General features: G+C 44.1%; 1 protein-coding gene across 1 annotated transcript in view; it reads left to right on the top strand.

Moving 5' to 3' along the window:
* LOC141116514 (uncharacterized) overlaps positions 1–23,127 on the top strand; it is a 70,895-nt gene that overhangs the window by 34,025 nt on the left and 13,743 nt on the right. The window contains exons 9-14 of the mRNA XM_073608900.1: positions 2,170–4,227; positions 6,463–6,505; positions 10,080–10,095; positions 16,489–16,527; positions 17,526–17,585; positions 18,342–18,497. Coding sequence (XP_073465001.1) covers positions 2,170–4,227; positions 6,463–6,505; positions 10,080–10,095; positions 16,489–16,527; positions 17,526–17,585; positions 18,342–18,497 — 2,372 coding nt within the window. The remainder of the gene's footprint in view (positions 1–2,169; positions 4,228–6,462; positions 6,506–10,079; positions 10,096–16,488; positions 16,528–17,525; positions 17,586–18,341; positions 18,498–23,127) is intronic.

Genomic DNA, 23,127 nt, shown 5'->3' with positions numbered 1-23,127 from the left:
ACCGCCCCCCCCCTTATGGTTCCCGGGCTCTCCAGCGCTTACCGGTGCCCGGGAACACAACCGCCAGCTAGTGAGACCGAGGCAAATCCATGCAAACAATGAAGCCGGAAGTGATGTCAGAAGCATCCTTTCCTAATCAGTACTACAGCCAGGAGACACATCTAACCAAGCCGATCTGTGCTTGGTTAGATGGTGTGAAGGGCAGGGGAGATATTTGGGGTCTATTAGACCCCTAATGTCTCCGTAAATGGTACCTGTTACCTGCTTAATGCTGTCACATTAACCCCTTGTGATAGCAATCAAGCAAGAATAAATAAAGAAAAGAAAAAAACGATAAATAAAATTATTATAACCACTTAAGGACCAGCCTCGTTTTGGATTTTAGGTGTTTACATGTTTAAAACAGTTTTTTTTTTGCTAGAAAATAACTTAGAACCCCCAAACATTATATATTGTTTTTTTTTCTAACACCCTAGAGAATAAAATGGCGGTCATTGCAATACTTTTTTTCGCACCGTATTTGCGCAGCGGTCTTCTAAGCACACTTTTTTTGGAAAAAATTCACTTTTTTGAATAAAAAAATAAGACAACAGTTAAGTTAGCCCAATTTTTTTTATAGTGTGAAATATAATGTTACGACAAGTAAATTGATACCCAACATGTCACGCTTCAAAATTGTGCCCGCTCGTGGAATGGTGTCAAACTTTTACCCTCAAAAATCCCCATAGGCGACGTTTAAAAAATTCTACAGGTTGCATGTTTTGCGTTACAGAGGAGGTCTAGGGCTAGAATTATTGCTCTCGCTCTACCGGTCGCGGCGATACCTCACATGTGTGGTTTGACCACCGTTTTCATATGCGGGCGCTACTCACGCATGCGTTCGCTTCTGCGCGCGAGCTCATCGGGACAGGGCACTTTAAAAAAAAAAATGTTTTCTTATTTTATTTAAAAAAAAAAAAAAAAAAAAATGTCGTTTAAAAAAATGACAAAAAAAAATATGCCTTTAAGACAAATGGGCGGAGCTGACGTAATGACGTCGCTTCCGCCGTCCTATAGTATGGAGACGGGTGGGCGCCATCTTAGCCTCACTCGTCTCCATACCGAAGAACTGACAGGTCCCGAAGGCCTCCGCTGATACCGCCGGCTCTGGTAAGCCGCGGAGGGCGTGGGAGAGCGGCAGGAGGGGGTGGCACCTCTCCCGCCGCCGATAATGGTGATCTCGTGGCGAATCCGCCGCGGAGATCACCATTATCGGAAACACGACTGGCTCCTGTAAAGATGGATACCTCGGTTGTGGCAGCAGCTGCTGCCGTTACCGAGATATCCCTCTTCAAAGTACCGACGTATATGTACAGGAGCCGGTTGGTAAGTGGATAAAATATATTAAAATAAAAAAAAAAATTTCCAAAACCCCTGTTGCCCTGCACACCTGTGCAAACACAAGCCAAGGGTGTGCACGTGTATGTAAACCACAGTCGCACCACACATGTGACATATCGCCGCAAACGTCAGTGAGAACAATAATTCTAGCACAAGTGCTTCTAGTTAACTCTCTAAACCAGGGGTCTCCAACTGGCGGCCCTCCAGCTGTTTCGAAACTACAAGTCCCAGGAAGCATCGCAAGGGCTGACAGTTACAAGCATGACTCCCACAGACAGAGGCATGATGGGACTTGTAGTTTCGCAACAGCTAGAGGGCCGCCAGTTTCGAGACTCCTGCTCTAAACTGATGAGCTGTAAAGGCTTTTAGGCTTTTAAAGCATCACCTATGGAGATTTTTGGGCACCATAATTTTTGGCGATCTTGCGGGCGCATGCAATTTTTAAGCCATGGAATGTTTGGTATCTATTTACTCAATGCAACCTCATCTTTTATATTTGAACTAAAAATGGGTACTATATGGTGTGGTTTTGCACTAAAATTAATTTTATTATATTTTTTTCCTGAAAATTTGGGTTAAATAAACAGTTGTACAAATATGTGAAACAAAACTTTGCCACTATAACCTTTTTTATTTTACAGGGCCTCTGCTTTCAGAAAATATATAATGTTCTAAGGGTTTAAGTCATTATTGCCAAAAATTAAGATTTTTACATGTATGTGACAAATAAAGAAAAAAATTGCTGTGGAGCCAAACTGGTTAAAAATAATCCATTTTCACAATTCCTAGGTCTCTCATCAAGTGAGGATGAACAGGACAATCCACGTTCAAACTCTACCACTAAGCCAAAACCTCTTCTTACAGATGAATGGCCAACATCAAAGGGTGGTGTTGGCAACCAGAAAGGCAACCCACCATTTCAGCATGACCTTAATGTTGATAGAGCTGGTCCAGCATTTCAATATGATGAGCACAGTGCTATAACCCACCCGCTAAGGAACCATGGCGATTCTGGTTTTCAATGTGAACGTAATATCCGTGAAGACATTGATAGCCTACCTATGGAGCTTTCATACCAACAAAGAGGCCCTGACAGCAGGAAATTCACTGGTAGGGCAGATTTTCCTGGTGATCGTAATCCCAGCTATGAAATGCACAGAAGTGAGATGCCATTTGAATACGATGACATAAAAGGGCCAACCTTACAAGGTGGCCCCAGGCATACCGACAGCCAAGTAAGGAAAAATGATCGTGACTTTGCTTTTCAGCTTGATCAGAGCACACAATTACTGGGTAATCCCCGTGGTGACTTTGGCCTGCCATCTATTGGACCGTTACACGGTGACCGCAGTCTGCAATCGCAGATGCATAGAGGTGGGGCAACTTTTGAGTACGACGACAGACAAGAGCCAGCATTAGACGGGGGTCCCTTGCGTACCGACAGACAACTAAGGAATAGCGACCGCGACTTTGCTCTTCAGCGAGATCAAAGCATGGGTGACCATGGTGTGTCATCTCTGGGACCATTACGTCAACAAGTAGATCGGGATGGCTTTAAGGGTCAAAATAGGACATCGAGCCATCCTTCAAATTTTCCTGGTGACCGCGATCTGGGCTCTCGAACACACAGAGATGATAGGACAGAGTTTCAGTACGATGACAGACAAAGTCTGTTAGAAGGTGGTCCCAGGCATACCGACAAGCAAGAATGGAAAAATGAACGTGACTTTAAGTTTCGGCCTGATCAAAGCATGCGATCACTGGATAACCCCCGTGGTGACTTTGACATGCCATCTATGGGGTCGCTACGTCAACAAGGAAATAGAGATGGCTTTAAGGGTCAAAATAAGACCCCCAGCCTGCCTCCACTTTTTCCTGGTGACCATGATCCCAGCTATCAGATGCGCAAAGATGAGATGGCATTCCAATGTGATGACAGGCGAGCGCCAACATTACAAGGTGGCCCCAGAGAGTCCGATGACCAATTAAGGATCAGTGACCGTGACTTTGCTTCTCGGCTTGATCAAAGCAAACGATTACCGGGTGATCTCCTTCGTGACCCTATTATGCCATCTATTAGACCATTGCTTCAACAAGTAGATGATGGTTTTGAGAGCCAGGGCAGGACAAAGGACCATCCTCCAGGTTTTCTTGGTGACCACAATTTTAGCACTCCAATTCACAAAGATAGAATGGGGCTCGTGTATGATGACAGACCAGGACCAATGTTACAAGAAGGCCCCAGGCATACTGACAGAGGAAGAAACGATGGCAGGGACTTTGCTTTTCGGCGTGATGGACTGGGCAATGCCCGTGTTGACCCCGATATGTCATCTATGGGACCATTACATCTGCAAGTAGATCGCGGTGACCTAAAGGGGCAAAGTAGGACACAAAGCAATCTTCCGGGTTTTTCTGAAGACCGCAACTCCCGAATGCACAGAGATGAGAAGGCATTTCAGTACGATGACAAAAGAGTTCCAATGCTACAAGGTGGTCACAAAACTGACGACCAAGTACGAAACAATGACCGTGACTTGGGTTTTAGGCAGGATCAAAGCAAGCGATCACTGGGTAATATTCATAGTGATTTTGACTTGCCATCTATGGGACCATTAGATCGTGAAGACTTTAAGGGTCAAAAGAGAACACAGGTCCATTCTCCAGGATTCCCTGGTGACCTTGATTTCCAATCTGAAATGCACCGAGTTGGGACATCCTTCCAGTATGACGACGGACGAAAAGCAATGCCACAAGATTCTGCTTTTCAGCTCGAGTTTCAAAGGGAAGAGCTTTCCCAGGCGCTCCAAGGAAGAATGCTGCAGGACGATGTTCTAACTTTTCAAGGTATTTTATCCATCATATCTGAATGCCATTACAGAAAACCTTACACCCACTGAACATGTCACTATATAGATCTAAATGTCCTATTACAAAATTCTATATAGTCCTCCAAGTTCCTCTTCTTTGTTCACTGGAACACATCATCACACTTCAGGGATGCTAGAAAACACAGCAAGACTACAGTGAGGGAAAAAAGCATTTGATCCCCTGCTGATTTTGTATGTTTGCCCACTGACAAAGAAATGATCAGTCTATAGTTTTAATGGTAGGTTTATTTTAGCAGTGAGAGACAGAATAGCAACAACAAATATCCAGAAAAACGCATTATAAAAAAGTTACAAATTGATTTGCATTTTAATGAGTGAAATAAGTATTTGACCCCTTCACAAAACATGACTTGGTACTTGGTGGCAAAACCCTTGTTGGCAATCGGAGGTCAGACGTTTCTTGTAGTTGCCCACCAGGTTTGCACACATCTCAGGAGAGATTTTGTCCCACTCCTCTTTGTAGATTCTCTCCAAGTCATTAAGGTTTCGAGGCTGATGTTTGGTAATTCAGACCTTCAGCTGCCTCCACATATTTTTTATGGGATTGAGGTCTAGAGACTGGCTAGGCCACTCTAGGACCTTATTAATGTGCTTCTTCTTGAGCCACTCCTTTGTTGCCTTGGCCATGTGTTTTGGGTCATGCTGGAATACCCATCCACGACCCATTTTCAATGCCCTGGCTGAGGGAAGGAGGTTCTCACCCAAGATTTGACGGTAAATGGCCCCATCCATCATCTCCTTGATGCGATGAAGTTGTCCTGTCCCCTTAGCAGAAAAACACCCCCAAAGCATAATGTTTCCACCTCCATGTTTGACGGTGGGGATAATGTTCTTGGGGTCGTAGGCAGCATTGCTCCTCCAAACACGGCAAGTTGAATTGATGCCAAAGAGCTTGATTTTGGTCTCATCTGACTACAAGACTTTCACCCAGTTCTCCTCTGAATCATTCAGATGTTCATTAGCAAACTTCAGACGGGCCTGTACATGTGCTTACTTGAGCAGGGGGACCTTGCAGGCGCTGCAGAATTTCAGTCCTTCACGGTGTAGAGTGTTACCAATTGTTTTCTTGGTGACTATGGTCCCAGCTGCCTTGAGATCATTGACAAGATTCTCCTGTGTGGGTCTGGGCTGATTCCTCACCGTTCTCATGATCATTGAATCTCATTGATCTTGCATTGCGCCCCACAATCTGAGGGAGATTAACAGTTATTTTGTGTTTCTTCCATTTGATAATAATCGCACCAACTGTTTGTCACCCTTTCACCAAGCTGCTTGGCGATGGTCTTGTAGCCCATTCCAGCCTTGTGTAGGTCTACAATCTTGTCCCTGACATCCTTGGACAGCTCTTTGGTCTTGGTCATGGAGGAGAGATTGGAATTTGATTACTTCTGTGGACAGGTGTCTTTTTTACAAGTAACAAGCTGAGATTAGGAGCACTCCCTTTAAGAGAGTGCTCCTAATCTCAGCTCCGTACCTGTATAGAAGCCTTCTAGGAGCCAGAAATCTTGCTGATTGATGGGGATCAGATACTTATTTCACTCATTAAAATGAACATCAATTTATAACTTTTTTAAAATGCGTTTTTTCTGGATATTTTTGTTGTTCTGTCTCTCACTGTTGAAATAAAATTATAGACTGATTATTTCTTTGTCAGTGGGCAAACGTACAAAATAAGCAGGGGGTCAAATACTTTTTTTTCCCTCTCTGTACATATTTGCTTTTGGGTTTAATACCGCTTTAATTTGCATGTTTTCTCCTCCCCGCTACACAGCACTCTAGAAGCCACAGGGCTACGGAAGATTGAGACCTTGTCAGTACACAAGACCCCTTTCACACTGAGATAGTTTTCAGGCATTTTAATGCTAGAAATAGCGCCTGAAAACTGCCGCCCGAATGTGAAAACCCGAGTGCTTTCACACTGGGGGGCGACGCTCTTGTGGGACGTTTTAAAAAGTTCTCCAAGCAGCATCGTTTGGGAGCGCTGTATACAGCACTTCCAAAACACCTCTGCCCATTGCAATGAATGGGCAGCGCTTCGGAAGCGCCTGAAAAGCGATTCGGAAGTGCCGCAACACAGGCGTTTTTAACCCCTTCTTCGGCTGCTATTATAAATAGATTGATAGAATATTAAGATATCTGTCTTAAGTTTCCTAAATGAATTGTTTCTGATTTTTGGTTAACTCAATTGCAGAGCTAAAGGCAGCGCATGAAGCCGGTCTTGACTTAGGCTGGGGGTAAGTATACACCCTGTAACTTGATTCTTAGAAGATTGACATAGCAGGAGCAGTGCTAAGCATTATTTTATTATTATTTTATTTTTTTCCTGCAAATAACACAGAATGGAATTTCTTTCTCAAGGATACCAGCTCAGCACTGCAATCATGTAGATTGTTCCCTTCTAGCTAGAGGGCTGAAATGTCCAGACTCCTCCACCACATTGATCTCAGGCCTTCAGCACTGTTTGCGTCCAAGAAAGATGCACAATCCTAAACATCAAACAAGGAAGGACATACAAATGCCAGCATGAGCTCTAATAAACCAATGAGCTCAAAAAGGTGCAAATATTTTTAAAAAATGCAAATATGAAAAAAAAAAACCTAAAATGATGGTGTAAATGTGTAGTCCAAAAAGTGCTGAACCCTGTCTGGAGAATCAGAACAAAATTCTCAGAAAGACAACCTATTTTTCTGTTCATCAAACAAAGTAAAAACAGCGCCGCTTCACCAGATGTGGTGGATCTCAGATGACAGAGATCGGATAGGCACACACAGGAAGGATCACTTGGCCAAGGGCATTCCTGTAGCGGCTATGTCTCTCCTTAAACACTCCTCTCAGAGCCTTCTAGTCCCATAGATTCCTCCATGGGATGTGTTTATAAAATGAAAAGAAGAGGCTTCGTGGTGCAGTACTCAAATTTAAAAAGTATTTATTTAAAAAAAACAAAAAAAAAACGTAGGCACATTCAAAACCAGCCCAGGCTCACGCCAGCCAGCTGGTGCGCAGTGACGTCAAGATCTGTAGCTCCACCCGACGCGTTTCCCCATACAAGGCTTCAACTGGGAAAGGAGGCTTGTTGTTTTTTTATTTTGCTTTTGTTTTTTATATTTGCACCTTTTTGAGCTCATTGGTTTATTGGAGCGCATGCTGGCATTTGTATGTGCTTCCTTGTTTGATGTTTCGGATTGCGCATCTTTATTGGATACACACGTTTATGGACTGAATATTTAAGTTTTTTTTTAGATGCAACACCTTTTCTTTTACACATGTATTTGATATATTTTTATATATATATATATATATATATATATATATATATATATATATATATATATATATATATATATATATATATATATATATATATTAGGGGTGCAACGGATCGTTGCCGATCCGTGATCCGTACGGATCACCCTCCGCGGATCGGCACACCCGCGATCCGCGGAGCACTTTTCGGGCCTCAGCCATAGGAAAGGCCCCGGCTTCGGCCTAGCTCCGGAGCCGGCGGCCATCTTGGTACACCCGGAAGTGGCCGCTGTCTCGACAGGAAGTGACATTTCGTCGCCGCCATCTTGCTACACCCCACACTCCTGCACAGTACAATAATGATAGAGTGAGAAGGGGGCAAGCGGACATCTTGTTACACCCACCGGAGTTTTAAATTTAAAAGCCATTTTCAACACAAAACTGAGCTTATATGCACAAATACTGTATTTATGCATATAAGCTCGGTTTTGTGTTGAAAATGGCTTTTAAATCTAAAACTCCGGTGGGTGTAACAAGATTTGTGTGGTGTTTTTTTTTTTTTTTTTTTATGCTGATCCGAGGATCGATCCGATCCGTGACTCTGATCCGAGGATCGATCCGATCCGTGAGATTTTTGATCCGTTGCACCCCTATATATATATATATATATATATATATATATATATATATAATATATAATATACACAGCTTTGTTTGTTTATTGGGTTTAGCACAGATATCCTGCTATACATATCTTCAGCACTGTTTGACTGGGGAGGGGAACCCAAGAAAAGTGCTAATGGATAGGCTGTCCTTTGCAGGCATTGGGAATAGAATAACGTGCAACATGCCTGACCATCATGCCGTTGATTTTGATAATCGTAATTTCGATCACTTTGGAGGAGACAGGAGGAGGTTAAACACTCGCCTGCATTCCTGTGTCCCTCCCTCACCAGCTAAGTGAGCGAAGCTTTGCTTTCTCCGTGACGACTTATTATTTATATCGATATCGGTAGGAAGGAATTGCTGAAGCTGGGGAGAGAGCGACACAAATAGAGAAGTAGCGAGTGATCTTTATTCTCCTAGCAATGCTGTCACTGGTGAATTCTCACAAGTGTGTCCACTGTCCTGACATTGTTACTGCTGCCCCAAGTAAACTGGTAAATGGATCGGTTTGAACCCTAACCCATCCACCCAACATAAATAAAGTTAAATGAAACACTCAAGGATCTGAGACTTGCTTTTAGAAATTAAACTCATATTACCCGGGGTTGTTTGTGCACTGCAAGAACACCACTCACCGCCAGGACACACAGAAAACCATTGTTATTTTTTTTTTTTTTTTTGTGTCCCATTTACACTGCAGTGCAGCCGGAATGGAGCACCTACCCTCATACTAAACTGTGGACAAGAGGTGTTGGGTAGGGGGTGGGAGCTGTGCCTGGACCTACTGTTCTTACCCCCCCTTCCCACCGACCACCTCCCAGCCTTTTAAGACTTCTAAATACTGGGAGGCAGAGGCAGGCATTCCAGTCATGTGACCGCTGTGATTGGCTGTCACATGATCAGAGAGAGCTCCAAATCGCAAATAGGCATTGGGAGCTTTCTGGTTTTCGCTGATAACTATCCTGGGATCACACTCTCAGCGCATCCCAGTCTTAGTCCGTAGGGTTCAATATTGAGTTGGCCCAACCTTTGCAGTTATAACAGCTTCAACTCTTCTGGGAAGGCCATCCACAAGGTTTAGTAATGTGTCTGTGGGAATTTTTGACCATTCTTCCAGAAGCGTATTTGTGAGGTAAGGTACCGATGTTGGACAAGAAGGCCTGGCTCGCAGTCTCAGCTCTAATTCATCCCAAAAGTGTTCTATCGGGTTGAGGTCAGGACTCTGTGCAGGCCAGTCAAGTTCCTCCACCCCAAACTCGCTCATCCATGTCTTTATGGACCTGTGCACTGGTCCAAATCATTTAGTGGAGGGGGGATTATGGAGTGGGGTTGTTTTTCAGGGGTTGGGCCCCTTAGTGCCAGTGAAGGGAAATCTTAAGGTGTCAGCATACCAAGACATTTTGGACAATTTCATGCTCCCGATGTGAACGGGTTCCAGGATCACCATCTCTCTCTGTGTAGCTCCACACTAGTGATGGGCTCGGGAGTGTTCGGATCGAACCCGCCAGGAAGCCGGCATTGCACACCGCCAATCATAGGCAGATTGTGTATGTGCAACGGCCGGGCGGGAAATGCCTCCCTGCCTATGATTGGCGGAGCGCAGTGACGGCTTCCTGGCTGCTTCGATCCGAACACACCCGAGCCCATTACTACTCTACACCATGATGAAGGGAAAAGGAAATGGTGAAGTTGTGGTTTGCTCTGGTGACGGGGTCAGGAGTACAAACTCCTTGTGCCGTCTATTACATGAACCTGTTACTTTGCTTCTTCCAAGTAAATCGCGTTACCTTTTTTGTTTTCCTAATTTTGGCTATAAGACTGTTAATAGAAAATCCTTGTCCAAATATTCTGTATATAATTATTTATTTGTTTTACATTTTGTCTCTCTTCTCCTGACAGCGGAATGGATGAACAGGTCAGTAGTCTTATATGTCATTATAAAATGTTAAACTTTCTTTCTGCATGGGAAGTCTTTACAAATTTTGCCCTAAATAACAAGACACGTGGCCACTCATTAAAATTAGAAGAAAAAAGGTTTAACCTTAACCACTTACTTACTGGGCACTTAAACCCCCCTCCTGCCCAGACCAATTTTGAGCTTTCAGCACTGTCGCACTTTGAATGACAATTGCGCGGTCATACAACACTGTACCCAAATGAAATTTTTATCATTTTTTTCCCACAAATAGAGCTTTCTTTTGGTGGTATTTGATCACATCTGGGATTGTTATTTTTTGCTAAACAAACAAAAAAAGATGGAAATTTTTGAAAAAAAAAAAAAATCATGTTTAATAGTTTGTTATAAAATTTTGAAAACAGGTAATTTTTCTCCTTCATTGATATGCGCTGATGAGGCGGCACTGGTGGACTCTGATAGGCTGCACTGATGGGCACGGATAGGCACAGTTAAGGCAGCACTGATGGGCACAGTTAAGGCGGCACTGATAGGCACAGTTAAGGCGGCACTGATGGGGACAGTTAAGGCGGCACTGATGGGGACAGATAAGGCGGCACGGATGGGTGGCACGGATGGGTGGCACGGATGGGTACCACTGATGGGGTGCACTGATGGGCGGCACTGATGGGCACTTATGGGCACTGGTAGGTGGCACTGATGTGGGTGCTGATGGGTGGCACTGATGTGGGTGCTGATGGGTGGCACTGTGGGCACTGATGGGTGGCACTGTGGGCACTGATGGGTAGCACTGTGGGCACTGATGGGTAGCACTGTGGGCACTGATGGGTGGCGCTGATTGTTGGCACTGATGGGTGACGCTGGTGGGCACTGGTAGGCAGCACTGCTGCCTATTGCCTTGTGTTAGAAGATCGCCGTGATCGGGACTGATGTCCCGATCACGGCCGCCGGTGATCTGGTTTTTTTTTTCCTCCTCGCGCTGTCAGCGCGAGGAGGAAAAATAGCCGATTACCGGCTCTGTTTACATCACATGATCAGCTGTCATTGGCTGACAGCTGATCATGTGGTAAGGGGTCGGGACCAACCCCTTACTCTGATCTGTGATCAGGCGAGTCTCATAGACTCGCTGATCACCGAGCGCGCCGCGCGCGCCCTGCAGGGGGCGCGCAAGCCGCTCGTGCACGGGACGACGTCAATAGACGTCGTCCCGGCAATTTAGATCCGCGCTGTTGCCGTCATTTGGCAATGGCCTGGATCTGAAGCGGTTAAACTACGTAGAGGGTTCTTTACTGTAGGAGCGGCAAGGATGTGGAATTCCCTTCCACAGGCGGTGGTCTCAGTGGGGGGCATTGATAGTTTAAAAAAACTATTAGATAAGCACCTGAACGACCGCAACATACAGGGATATAAATGTAATACTTCTAATCACACACATACTGTAGGTTGGACTTGTGTCTTTTTTCAACCTCACCTACTATGTAACTGTGAAAGTGATGAGCTTTGTTGAAAACCATATGACCGATGGATGTGAATAAATACCTGACAGTGGAAAAGCTTCCGCTTACCCCCAAAGCCCAGAGCTTGAGCAACCTACCAGCAGGCTCAGCCATTGCCTTGTAGGGATGGAATGTATGAATGGATATGGAATGAGTTCAAGAAGGTCACTGTTTGCATAGTCCCTTCATTTACCACAGATTTTACCCCCTTCCCGACCAGAGCACTTTTTTGCGATTCGGCACTGCGTCGCTTTAACTGACAATTGCACGGTCGTGCAACGTTGCACCCAAACAAAATTGACGTCCTTTTTTTCCCACAAATAGAGTTTTTTCTTTTGGTGGTATTTGATCACCTCTGCGGTTTTTATTTTTGGCGCTATAAACAAAAAAAGAGCGACAATTTTGAAAAAAACAATATTTTTTTTACATTTTTCTATAATATCCTGCAAAAATATATATAAAAAACTATTTTTTTCCTCAGTTTAGGCTGATCTGTATTCTACCTATTTTTGGTAAAAAAAAATCGCAATAAGCATATATATATTGGTTTGCATAAAAGTTATAGAGTCTACAAAATAGGGGATAGTTTTATGGCATTTCTATTATTATTTTTTTTATTAGTAATGGCGGCGATCTGCGATTTTTATGGCGGACACATCGGACACTTTTGACACTATTTTGGGACCATTGTCATTTATACAGCGATCAGTGCTATAAAAATGATTACTGTGTAAATGACACTGGCAGGGAAGGGTTTAACCACTAGGGGGCGATGAAGGGGTTAAGTGTGTCCTAGGGAGTGATTCTAACTGTGGGGGGATGGGCTTCAACACACATGACAGCGATCACTGCTCCCGATGACAGGGAGCAGTGATCGCTGTCATGACACTAGGCAGAACAGGGAAATGCCTTGTTTACATAGGCACTTCCCCGTTCTGCCGCTTGTACATTCAGCAAATGTACAAAGATTTTTTGTCTGAAAATTGATTGGTGTGGCCAGCATTAGGCTCGCTACACACCTATGCAGTTTGCTTTAGATCTGTTTTTGCTGTGCGTTTTGATTTTTGCACACGTGATTTTGCTGCGATTTGCGTTTTTGCTTTTTTTTTTTTTTTTTTTGCCAATTTGTTGTTGGGCAGATTAAAAAAGACCAAATTGCTGCAAAAATGCATTACATGCTTTTTTTGCAGCTTCTCCATTGAAGTATATTGCGCCAAAAAAGCACCGTTTTGCGTTAAAAAAAAGTCCCTTACCCTTTCCAAATATGCAGCAGCTGAAAAAAGCCTCAATGTGAACGTGTCCCATAGAAAACCATGTAAATGAACTGTAGTGTGTTTCCGCAAAAAGAAACACATAGATGTGAACCAGGCCTAAGATGTTTAGTAACATAATGGGGTTAAAAAAAACTAAAATTAGCCCTTTATAGTACAAAAAGAGCAAATAATCGCTACTGGAAGGGGTCTTTTTTTTCTTTCTGTGGAACAGTGAAAGTAATATTTACTGTAGCAATTTTTTAGTACTATAAAGGGCTAATTTCAGTTTTTTTTAACCCCATTATGTTACTGTTCGATTGAATTGATTATGAAAATAGTAATCAATTAATTTCATAATCGATTCGTTGTTTCGGCCCTAATTTTCTTTTTGCAGGAAAGAAAATCGCTCCACCTACGGCCAGCTTTAGTGCATGCTGATGGCTTTTCCAAACTTTTGTTATCGTAGTAAATAAAGAGATTTGTAGTTTAGCCACCAGAGGGAGCTGTCACTTACATGTCGTTACATAGATAGTTGATATGGTTGAAAAAAGACAAAGTTCCATTAAAGCGGAGGTCCGCCCACCGCTGCAAAAATTGAAAGCCTGCAGCTACACATGCTGCAGCTGCTGGCTTTTAATAATAGGACACTTACCTGTCCTGGAGTCCAGCGATGGCGGCACCGCAGCTGATGTTTCAATCAGCTGTCGGGTGCTGCTGCTGCCATTGCGGGTAAGGGAACCCGGCAGTGTAGCCTTACGGCTTCACGCCAGGAACCCTACTGCGCATGTGCCAGGCTCCGTTCCTCTCTCCTACTGGCTCGGCGACGAGGAAAAAAGGAGAAGAAAGGTGCCAAATGTGGCACCAGAGGGGGGAGGAGACAAATGAGCGGAAGTTCCACTTTTGGGTGGAACTCCACTCTAAGTTCAACCTCCGAGTGTGAATTTTATGTACTTGATTTAGAGGGAAAGAAAAAAAACAACCCCTACAAGCATAGATCAATTTGCTGTAAGAAGATTAAAAAAAAAAAAAAAACCTTCCTGACCTCATAGTGGGGATCCAATAAATCCTGGGATCAACCACATCCTATCGAATTTAACGTATAACTTAAAGCGTTTGTTAACCTAAAAAAAAAAAAAAAATGTATCCTGTCCCTTTTAAAGCATAAATAAAAGAATAGAGCTGGAAACCCCAAACGTCCTTCTTGCTTCTTTATTGGTGCTGACCCTGTATATTTGTACTCACGTTTTTTATGCACCAATAGAGCAGCAACAAGGACGTTGGGGGTTGCCGGCTCTATTCTTTGTATTTACGTCTGTACCGGTGTTAGAGAGAGCATCAGAGCCAGAGCACCCATTGTGGATTTTATCACAAGCCTGCAAAGGACTTACACTGATTTTGAGTCTTGCATTATATGCTTTTACCCTTCAAAACATGTTATACAGCACAGTGCTTGTGCTGTGTAATTTGGTCCCCTGTAACACCTGAAATACCTGGCCGATCCTGCCTGGTTCTGCCCTCCCCCCTGTAAACTGACCACATTTATCATGGCTGCTGAGCCCTGACACCTTGGTCAGTTTACGTGCCTCCGTCATCCGAAGCTCTCCTCTCTTCCCCAGTGCTCCTCTATCCTCTCCTCTTCCCCAGTGCTTTTCTGTCCTCTCCTCTCTGCTCTTCCCCGTCCTCCTCTGTCCTCTCCCTGCCTGTCAGCTCGTGACAGTGCCCGCCCCTCCTGCTGCTGAAATAACTCTGACCTATTTATACTATCCTCACTGTCTCCTAATGACAGAAGCCCCTGTGTGTGTGATTTATAAAACAAAATATGCAGTATATACCAGATTTTAGATCGCTGATTAGCACTCACATGACCGGCCGGCTCTCTCCTCCTCCCCTTCTGACTGTAGTCAGCGGGGGATCCCCAGCCCCTCCTGCTCTAGCTGCCAGACGGAGAGAGGAGAGAACCGGCTGGTCACGTGAGTGCCAATCTGTGCTCTGAAATCTGGTATAATATGCTGGGTTTTTTTTTTATATAAATCACACACACAGGGGGGCACCTGTCAGGAGACAGTGAGGATAGTATAAACATGTCAGAGTGGCTTAACAATCACTTTAACCACTTCAGCCCTGGAAGATTTTACCCCCTTCCTGACCAGAGCACTTTTTGCGAATCGGCACTGCGTCGCTTTAACTGACAATTGCGCTGATGTGCAACGTTGCACCGAAAGAAAATTGACGTCCTTTTTTTCCCACAAACAGAGCTTTCTTTTGATGGTATTTGATCACCTCTGCGGTTATTATTTATTCGCACTATAAACAAAAAAAGAGCGACCATTTTAAAAAAATAAACACATTATTTTTTACTTTTTGCTATAATAAATATCCCCCAAAAATATATATATAAAAAAAAAAAATGTCCTCAGTTTAGGATGATATGTATTCTTCTACATATTTTTTGTAAAAAAAAATCACAATAAGCGTATATTGATTGGTTTGCGCAAAAGTTATAGTGTCTACAAAATAGGGTATAGTTTTATGGTATTTTTCTTTTAGTTTTTTTATTAGTAATGGCGGCGATCTGCGATTTTTATCGGGACTGTGACATTTTAGCGTACACATCGAACACCTTTGACACTTTTTTGGGACCATTGTCATTTATACAGCGATCAGTGCTAATAAAATGCACTGATTACTGTGTAAATGAGACTGGCAGTGAAGGGGTTAACCACTAGGGGGGCGATGAAGGGGTTAAGTGTGTCCTAGGGAGTGATTCTAACTGTGGGGGGGGGGCGCTACTAGTCACATGACAGCGATCACCGCTCCCAATGACAGGGAGCAGTGATCTCTGTCATATCGCAAGGCAGAATAGGGGAAATGCCTTGTTTACATTGTTTAAATAGGCACTTCCCTGTTCTGAGGCTCCGTGACACGATTGCTGGGATACCGGCTAACATTGAATCCGCCGGTCCCGTGGGCACGGTCACACTGTACACGGCAGGCATGCGCGCACGCCTGCTACCCCCGGCTCTTAAAGGGGACGTACAGGTACGCCCATTTGCCCACCGCTGCCATTGTGCTGTCGTATATCAGCGTGTGGCGGCCGGCAAGGGGTTAAGACACAACCTTTATTCAAAAGGTAAAAAAAAAAAAAAAGAGTGGAAAAGAATTGGAACAGTCGGCAGATTTTTTTATTGCTGCCTTTGTTTACTATCATCACGAAGTGAAAGAAAATTTCATATTTTATGAGTTGTCACCAGAACAGGAATAGGGGGTAGTCTACTTACTCGACGCAATCTCATCTTTTTTATTTTAGCAAAAAAAATGGGTATGATGTGTGTTTGTGCTAAAATTTTATTTTATTTTTCCCTGAAAATTTGCATTCAATAAACGCAATAATTTCGCAAATATCATGTCACATAAAAAATTATCGTCTTTTTTTTTATTCTGCGGGGCCTCTGCTTTCAGAAAATATAAAATGTAATAAGGGAGGGGTAAGGAAATTTGCCAAAAATTACGATTTTTACACGTGTACAAAAAATGAAAACATTTTCTCCAGAGCTGAATTGGTTAAAAAAATACATCTAAAAACGCATGATGTTTAGTGAACATATTGTAAGATTGATAACATAAAGCTGTACTTCTTTTTTCAGGGTGTGGAGGATGACAGTGACATGGAAGTGCGCAGCATGGTATGTAGTTAATAGATTATTTCCATAGAGAGATGTACAGCCCCTCCCCCCCCCATATTGTGTACTCAGGTGCACCTTATTTGTAAGAAGACAGTCTGATCTTCTAGCCGGACCGTCTTCATCTTCCCTCTCCAGCTGCCATTCACATCCAGCTCTGGAAAATGACAGCGGGACGTGGAAAGTACGCATCTGTTTTGCGAGGAAGCAACAGGAAGTGGCACGCCAGGCAAAATTGTATTCATTCGATTTAGAAGAGCGCAGGGTCAGATTTTTATAGCGTTCACACAGAGAAATCCATATTGGTGATAGCTGCTCCCAGGACAGCAAATGAGGGGAAACCCCATATGACAGATGTCACCTATACAGGAAGTGAGGAGAGATCTTTCCAATGGGGACACAGACAGTAATAAGGATCAGGCTCAATCACTTGGACCCCTTTCACACTGGGGCAGTTTTCAGGCGTTTTAGCGCGAAAAATAGCGCCTGAAAACTGCTCCCCCTGCAGCCCCATCGCTATCATACGGGGGGGGGGGGCAGTGCGCTTGCAGGACGTTAGAAAAAGTCCTGCAAGCAGCATCTTTGGGGCAGTTTGGGAGCGCTGTATACACTGCTCCCAAACCATCCCTGCCCACTGAAATGCATGGGCAGTGCTTCAAAAACGCCGCATCACTGGCACTTTTAAAGCTCCCCGCTACTGCTATAACAGTGGTAAAGTGCCACTAAAATGAGCTTTACTGATGACATCTACACCGCCCCAGTGTGAAAGTAGCCTTACACAGACCTTCTGTGCCTTCTGGATCACAAAACTGGCTTAGCAACCATTTCAAAGAGGCACTTTCACTGTTCCCATACAGTAAATGTACAGACAATCACCCTCCTTTTTTTTTTTTTTTTTTTTTATTGTTTTGTGATCACTGTAAACTGCCCTCCCTTTTTAAAAAAAAAAAACTAAAAGATGTGATGGAAATAATTTTTCCTTGTCGTCTCTCTTCCCCCAGGACCTCAGTGACTGTGATCCGGATGAAATCTTATGCAATGCAGAACTGTTTGAATTCTTGGTAAATATACCTTCATATGTCATCTGTGTATCAATGTAAAACTGTTATGTCTGCTGTCGGTTGTGTCTGGGGAATGGCTGGTTACTTGCGTTCTCCAGAGACTCCAGTGGTAGGGTCACCCTGCCATATCTTGTGATGTCATGTCTTGGGATTTTTTTTTTTTTTTTTTTCAAATTACTTTTATTTATTTTTTTTCCATTTTTGTGTAAATATGAGATCTGAGGTCTTTTTGACCCCAGATCTAAGAGGTCCTGTCATGCTTTTTTTTTTTTTTTTTTTTTTTTTCTATTACAAGGGATGTTTACATATATGTGTATATTGTGTATATATGTATGTGTGTGTGTTTGGGTGTTCTAAGTAATTCCGGGCTATAAACTCCGTCACTTCTGGTAGTGCCAATGCTTGCTGCTATGCCCCACCTCACCACATTTCTATTGGCTCATCACTGTGTTGGGCAGCCTTACTGGCCAACAGGAATGTACAGGAGGTGGGAATGGGCGGGAAAGCTTTACCTGTCAGAACAACCCATGCGAAACATGTTCACTTATAGGTATCTGCACTTCATAGTTCAGCAGTTTTCCATCTTCCACCCCCCCAGTGACAGGTGAGACAGCCTCCATAGCTCCATCACATTGAGATACAAGCAAGTGGTCGGGTCTTGTATGACCTCCCAAAACTAAACCGAACGTTGAAGCTTGATTGGTTCCCCTTTTTATGTATATCATTGTTGAATCACAAAGTATTTGTCATTTTCAGAAAACTTTCGAGATTAAGAACTATGAAGACGAGCAGTTTGCTTTGAAGGTCAGAGATTTCTTCACCAACGGTACGATAAGATACAAAAACCACAAGGAAGAGGCTCTAAAAAAACGAATCGCAGAGGCGAAAAAGAGTCTGGAAGAGGAAAAGAAGGTATTTTTATTGTCAGGTTTTTGTTTTTTGCTTCTAAGCAGCAGGAGGTTCTTTTTCACTGTACACTAATGCACTGCTGTTAATTATACACAGAAATTTGGTATAGAAAACTCGTTGCCAATCTCTGCCCACAGACATGGCTCAACAAAACTGACAATTCCGTAATGATCGCTCGTGACCCTACAACCATTCGTTTTAACAACTCCAGTTTTCTAGGTTGAAAGTCAAAAAGTGTATCTAAAACCCAAGAACAAAATATATTATATTGCAGCTTGCCATTCATTAAGTGGAACCTCACCCAAAAGTGCGGATTTCCCTTTGGGATTAATAAAGTACACTGAATCCGAAGTGGAAGTTCAACTTTTGCTTGCATCCCTCCCCTCCTTTAACAAATGACACTTTTTTTTTTGTGGGGGGGGGCGGAGCGAGTACCTGGGTTTGACAGGTACCCGCTCCCACCTTTGGTCAGAACGCCTTAGCAATCAGAGCGGAATTTCGTCCCCCCTTCCCTCCCCGCAGCCATCTGGCACACATTACAGGTCCCAGAAGACTGCGGGACCATTCACTACGGGCAGCACGGCTCGCGCATGCGCAGAGAGAAACCAGCTGTGAAGCTGCAAGGCTTCACTGCTGGTTTCCCTTAGTTAAAGTGGAAGTAAACCCTCCAATTGTTTTTAGTCAAGGAAGCTGCCATCTTGGCCTCTGTTTAATCTACAATTGCCATGATGCTGCACATATGATCGACTATGACACCAGCCATTTGATGGTTTGACAGTTTGGTTGAGAGCACAACCGATGGGAGTGTTGCGTTTCCGGCACGTGCCGGAATTGTAACTATTTTTTGAAACTGTTAAATGGATGGGTTGACTTCCGCTTTAAGATGTCGGCGTCTGGACCCCTAAACAGATTGAAGAATTGGCTCGGGTGAGGACAGCTCTGGATCCCTGGACAGGTAAGTGTCTTTATATTAAAAGTCAACAGCTACAATATTTATAGCTGCTGACTTTTAATTTTTTGGGGGGACAGGAGAACCGCTTTAGGTGTGGTGGCTGCGTTAGTTTTTTTTTTTCAAGCTGAGAACAAGCAAGCAGAGAAATCATCAGTAGATCTTGTTAGAAATGCAGTGTCCTTGTCACTTCCTGTGAGCTGAACTGAATGCACAGTCTACTAAGCCTCACCCTTATGCCCCACAATAGGAAGACATGTTTGAAGTTCAAACTGTGTGACAGCTATGGGCTCCCTCTATAGCACATGTGTCAAACACAAGACCCACAGGCCGAATACAGCTCAACAGGCCATGTCACGTGGCCCTCGTTCCTCTCCTACAGCTGTGACACCCCCTAGTATCTGCCTTCAACTGGTCTCAACAGTCGGCAGCAGAGGGGAAGACAGAGCTCCTACTACAGATCCTGTGCTTCTCCGTGCAGTCAGCTCGTTCCTCCTCCCAGCAATCGGCAGCAGAGAGGAGGACAGAACTCCTCCCACAGATCCTTCGCCGCTCTGTGCAGCCTTAGCACCTCATCGTCTCCCCCTCCCCTGGTCTCAGCATACAGAAGACTCCAGCCCTCCTCTGGTTTTCCTCCAGACCCTGCATTTCCTGCTTCCCAGCTCCGCCTTTAGCTTCGTCTTGGCATCAGCACAAGGTAAGGGGGGATGCACTGTGATGTAAGGGAAGGTGGGGGACTTTTGACTTCTGATGGTGGGGGGGCTCTTGGACAACAAGGGGGGTAGGGTGCTCTGGACATCTATTATTACAGATACAACCCGCCCTTGGAGGGCAACCATAATGCTGTTGCGGCCCACAATGAAATTGACTGCTCTATAGATACTGTGGACAAATTAGTGTTGCGACCCAGGAACAGGAATTGTGTTATTTTCCAGATGAACAGGAGAATAACACTTGGAAAAAAAGAAAACTTTCATATGATGTAGCCATCATATCAGAGGACGGGTGAGCTGCAATAGAGACATTTTTGTTTTGGGTTTAGATGCACTTTACGAGTGAACTAGTATTTTTGCTACCAGCAGTCCTAACAGACAGTTTTTGTCTGAATTGGCTCCAAAAGTAGCAGATTGTGCTGATGGCTGGTAAACAAAAATAATGATCACTGTACAGCAACGGTGCATAGTAAAGAAATATTACTGTGTTACTGTCCTCCACAAAGTTAGGTGGATGCCCAGCCACTACTTTGTTTCTTTTTCTTGAAGGGTTGTAACCTCTGTTAGGTTTTAATTATGTCTGCAGTTATCCCTACTAGGGTTGCACTGATACCATATTTTTAACCGGTGAGTATGAGTACCAATACTCTCGGTCAAGTAGTCGCCGATACCGAGTATGGATACCTTTTTTGCGGTGCGATTTGAGCCCATACAAAATGAGTGGGTGCTCACAGGGCTGGAGGAGATTACGAAGTTCTGGGACCCCTGTAAACCAGCTTGGAGAGCACAAGTGGGTATAGGGGTGTAAGTGATATCCGCTTGGGAGTGGACCACTGCTGTAATAAGCTAGACACTTGGAGCTTGCAAGCTCCTACTTGCCTATACATCTCCTCCAGCCTTGTGAGCACCGCAAGCAGTTGTGGTTTTCCATCATTAGCGCGGGACGGGGACTCTATGACTGTGCAGATTTGGATTTGACATGCGAGATATGTACTTTTAATATGTGAGGTGTTATAACATATTTTTAATAAACTGCCTATTGCTGCACTTGGCGCTTCTCTTTCTTGGTGTACTGGGTTCATCCAGGAGCGTTGGGGGAAACCGCATGCAATTTAGACAGGAATCGCACCGCATTCCTGTTCAGAATGCATGCGATTTCTTTGCAGTGCGATTTGAGCCCATCCATTTTGTATGGGCTCAAATCGCACAGCAAAGGTATCGGTTTTAGGTATCGGAGCATTTGCACGAGTATGCGTGCAAATGCTTAGTATTGGTATCGGTGCAACCCTAATCCCCCCCTCCATTTTCTGCACCAGAAGAAGGCCACCAGTACAGGATGTGAGGGGAAATCTGCCAGACAGGGCCCTTTCGTGAGAAGAGGTAGTGATAATGTAGGAATTAATGTCTTTGCAAATGATTCTGCTATGGCTGTCCTGAGCCAGTGTAGCATCTACAGCCTCCTAGACAACTGCAAGGAGAAGATATCAACTAATCGGCGAAGGTGTGCATGGATGGTCATTAAGTCGCAGTGCTCTACTCCTAAGGCAAATCCTTGCTTAATTGGTCTATCTAACATGTAGAAATGCTTCCTTACCCTAAACTACATGTCCTTAATACTGGTCTTGAAGGTGCAAGGGTCAAAAGACAAAGGGTCAGAATTCAAAGACCTGTCTCCCTCATTGAGGCCCCCAAGCTTGGCTCCCAATCCAAACAAAAAGTGTGACAATCCAAGTTAGCCAAATCCTTTGAAAAGCCTTCTTCCACACGAAGGTGTCCTCACTTTCCAGATTAGGGGGTATCTGTGGATCTTTGCCTAACCGTTTGCATCCCAGATGTCTTGATGCTGGAGGTGATCACCCAGGGATACCATCTTGAGTTTTGCAACCTTCCTGTCTCTCTGCACAGACGGCAGTTCTTTGTCCTTGAGTCTTCTGGATCAGGGTATCATTACCCCAGTCCCTGCAACAGAATGGTTTGTTTTAGGGGTTTTACTCCAACCTTTTTCCTGTTCCCAAACCCAAAGGGGGCATTTGCCCTGTCTTGGACCTCAAGGCACATTTTGGCCTCAAAATTCCAAATGGATTCCACTAGATCTGTCATCGCCTTCCTCCACCAGGGAAACTTTTCTGGCTTCTTTGGACTTCAATAAGCGTACTTGCCCATCTGTTCAGTGCATCCGTGAATTCTACATTTAAGCTGTAGGACCCCTACACTGCCAGCATGTGGCCTGGCCCTTTGACATCTCTGCACATAGGGTGTTTACCAAGATTCTGGCCCTGATGTGTTCTTGTGGCATCCCTACTGTGGGGTAGGTGGACAACATCCTGTTGAGGGAACAGTCAATATGGGCTCTCACAAACATCATGTCTTGGACTATCCAAATGTTACAGAAGTTTTGGGGTCTGCCCTAAACCTTCAGAAATCATCGCTGCAACCGTTTCATCGCTTGGAGTATCTTGGCCTGATCTCACCACTAAGGTTTGAAATCTTCAACCCAGAATCCTTACGACTCCACTTTTGCACAAGAGTTTTGGGATTGATGGTTGCCTCCTTCAAGACAGTCCCCTTTGTCCAGTTTCACTCTAGACCTCTGCAATGCAAAATTCTATGGTATTGTGGGACAAAATCACTCCTGTCTCTGGATGGGCTTATTTTGGCTGTTGTCAAGGACAAGGCTATCTCTGGCTTGATGGCTCAAGAATCCAGCTCTGGAGTCAGAGAGGTCCTTTCTTCCTGTATTTTGGAAGAATCTCAACAGGCGCCAGGCTGTTGGAATAAAGAGGAATCCTGGGAACTGTGTTATTATTGGACTCCAACCTTCAAATAAACGTTCTGGAACTTTAAACAATTAGGCTGTTCCCTTCAGTGTTGGACCCACCTGTTGAAGGCCATCCACTCCACATTTAGTTGAACAACACCAGCGCAGTGGCCTTTTCAGAAGGAACCAGAAGTTATGCTTTGACAACGGAGG

The sequence above is a fragment of the Aquarana catesbeiana genome, linkage group LG13, assembly GCF_042186555.1.
Source record: "Aquarana catesbeiana isolate 2022-GZ linkage group LG13, ASM4218655v1, whole genome shotgun sequence".
NCBI lineage: Eukaryota > Metazoa > Chordata > Amphibia > Anura > Ranidae > Aquarana > Aquarana catesbeiana.
Note: the sequence above shows the minus strand (reverse complement) of the source record. Positions and strands in the feature narration are given on the sequence as shown.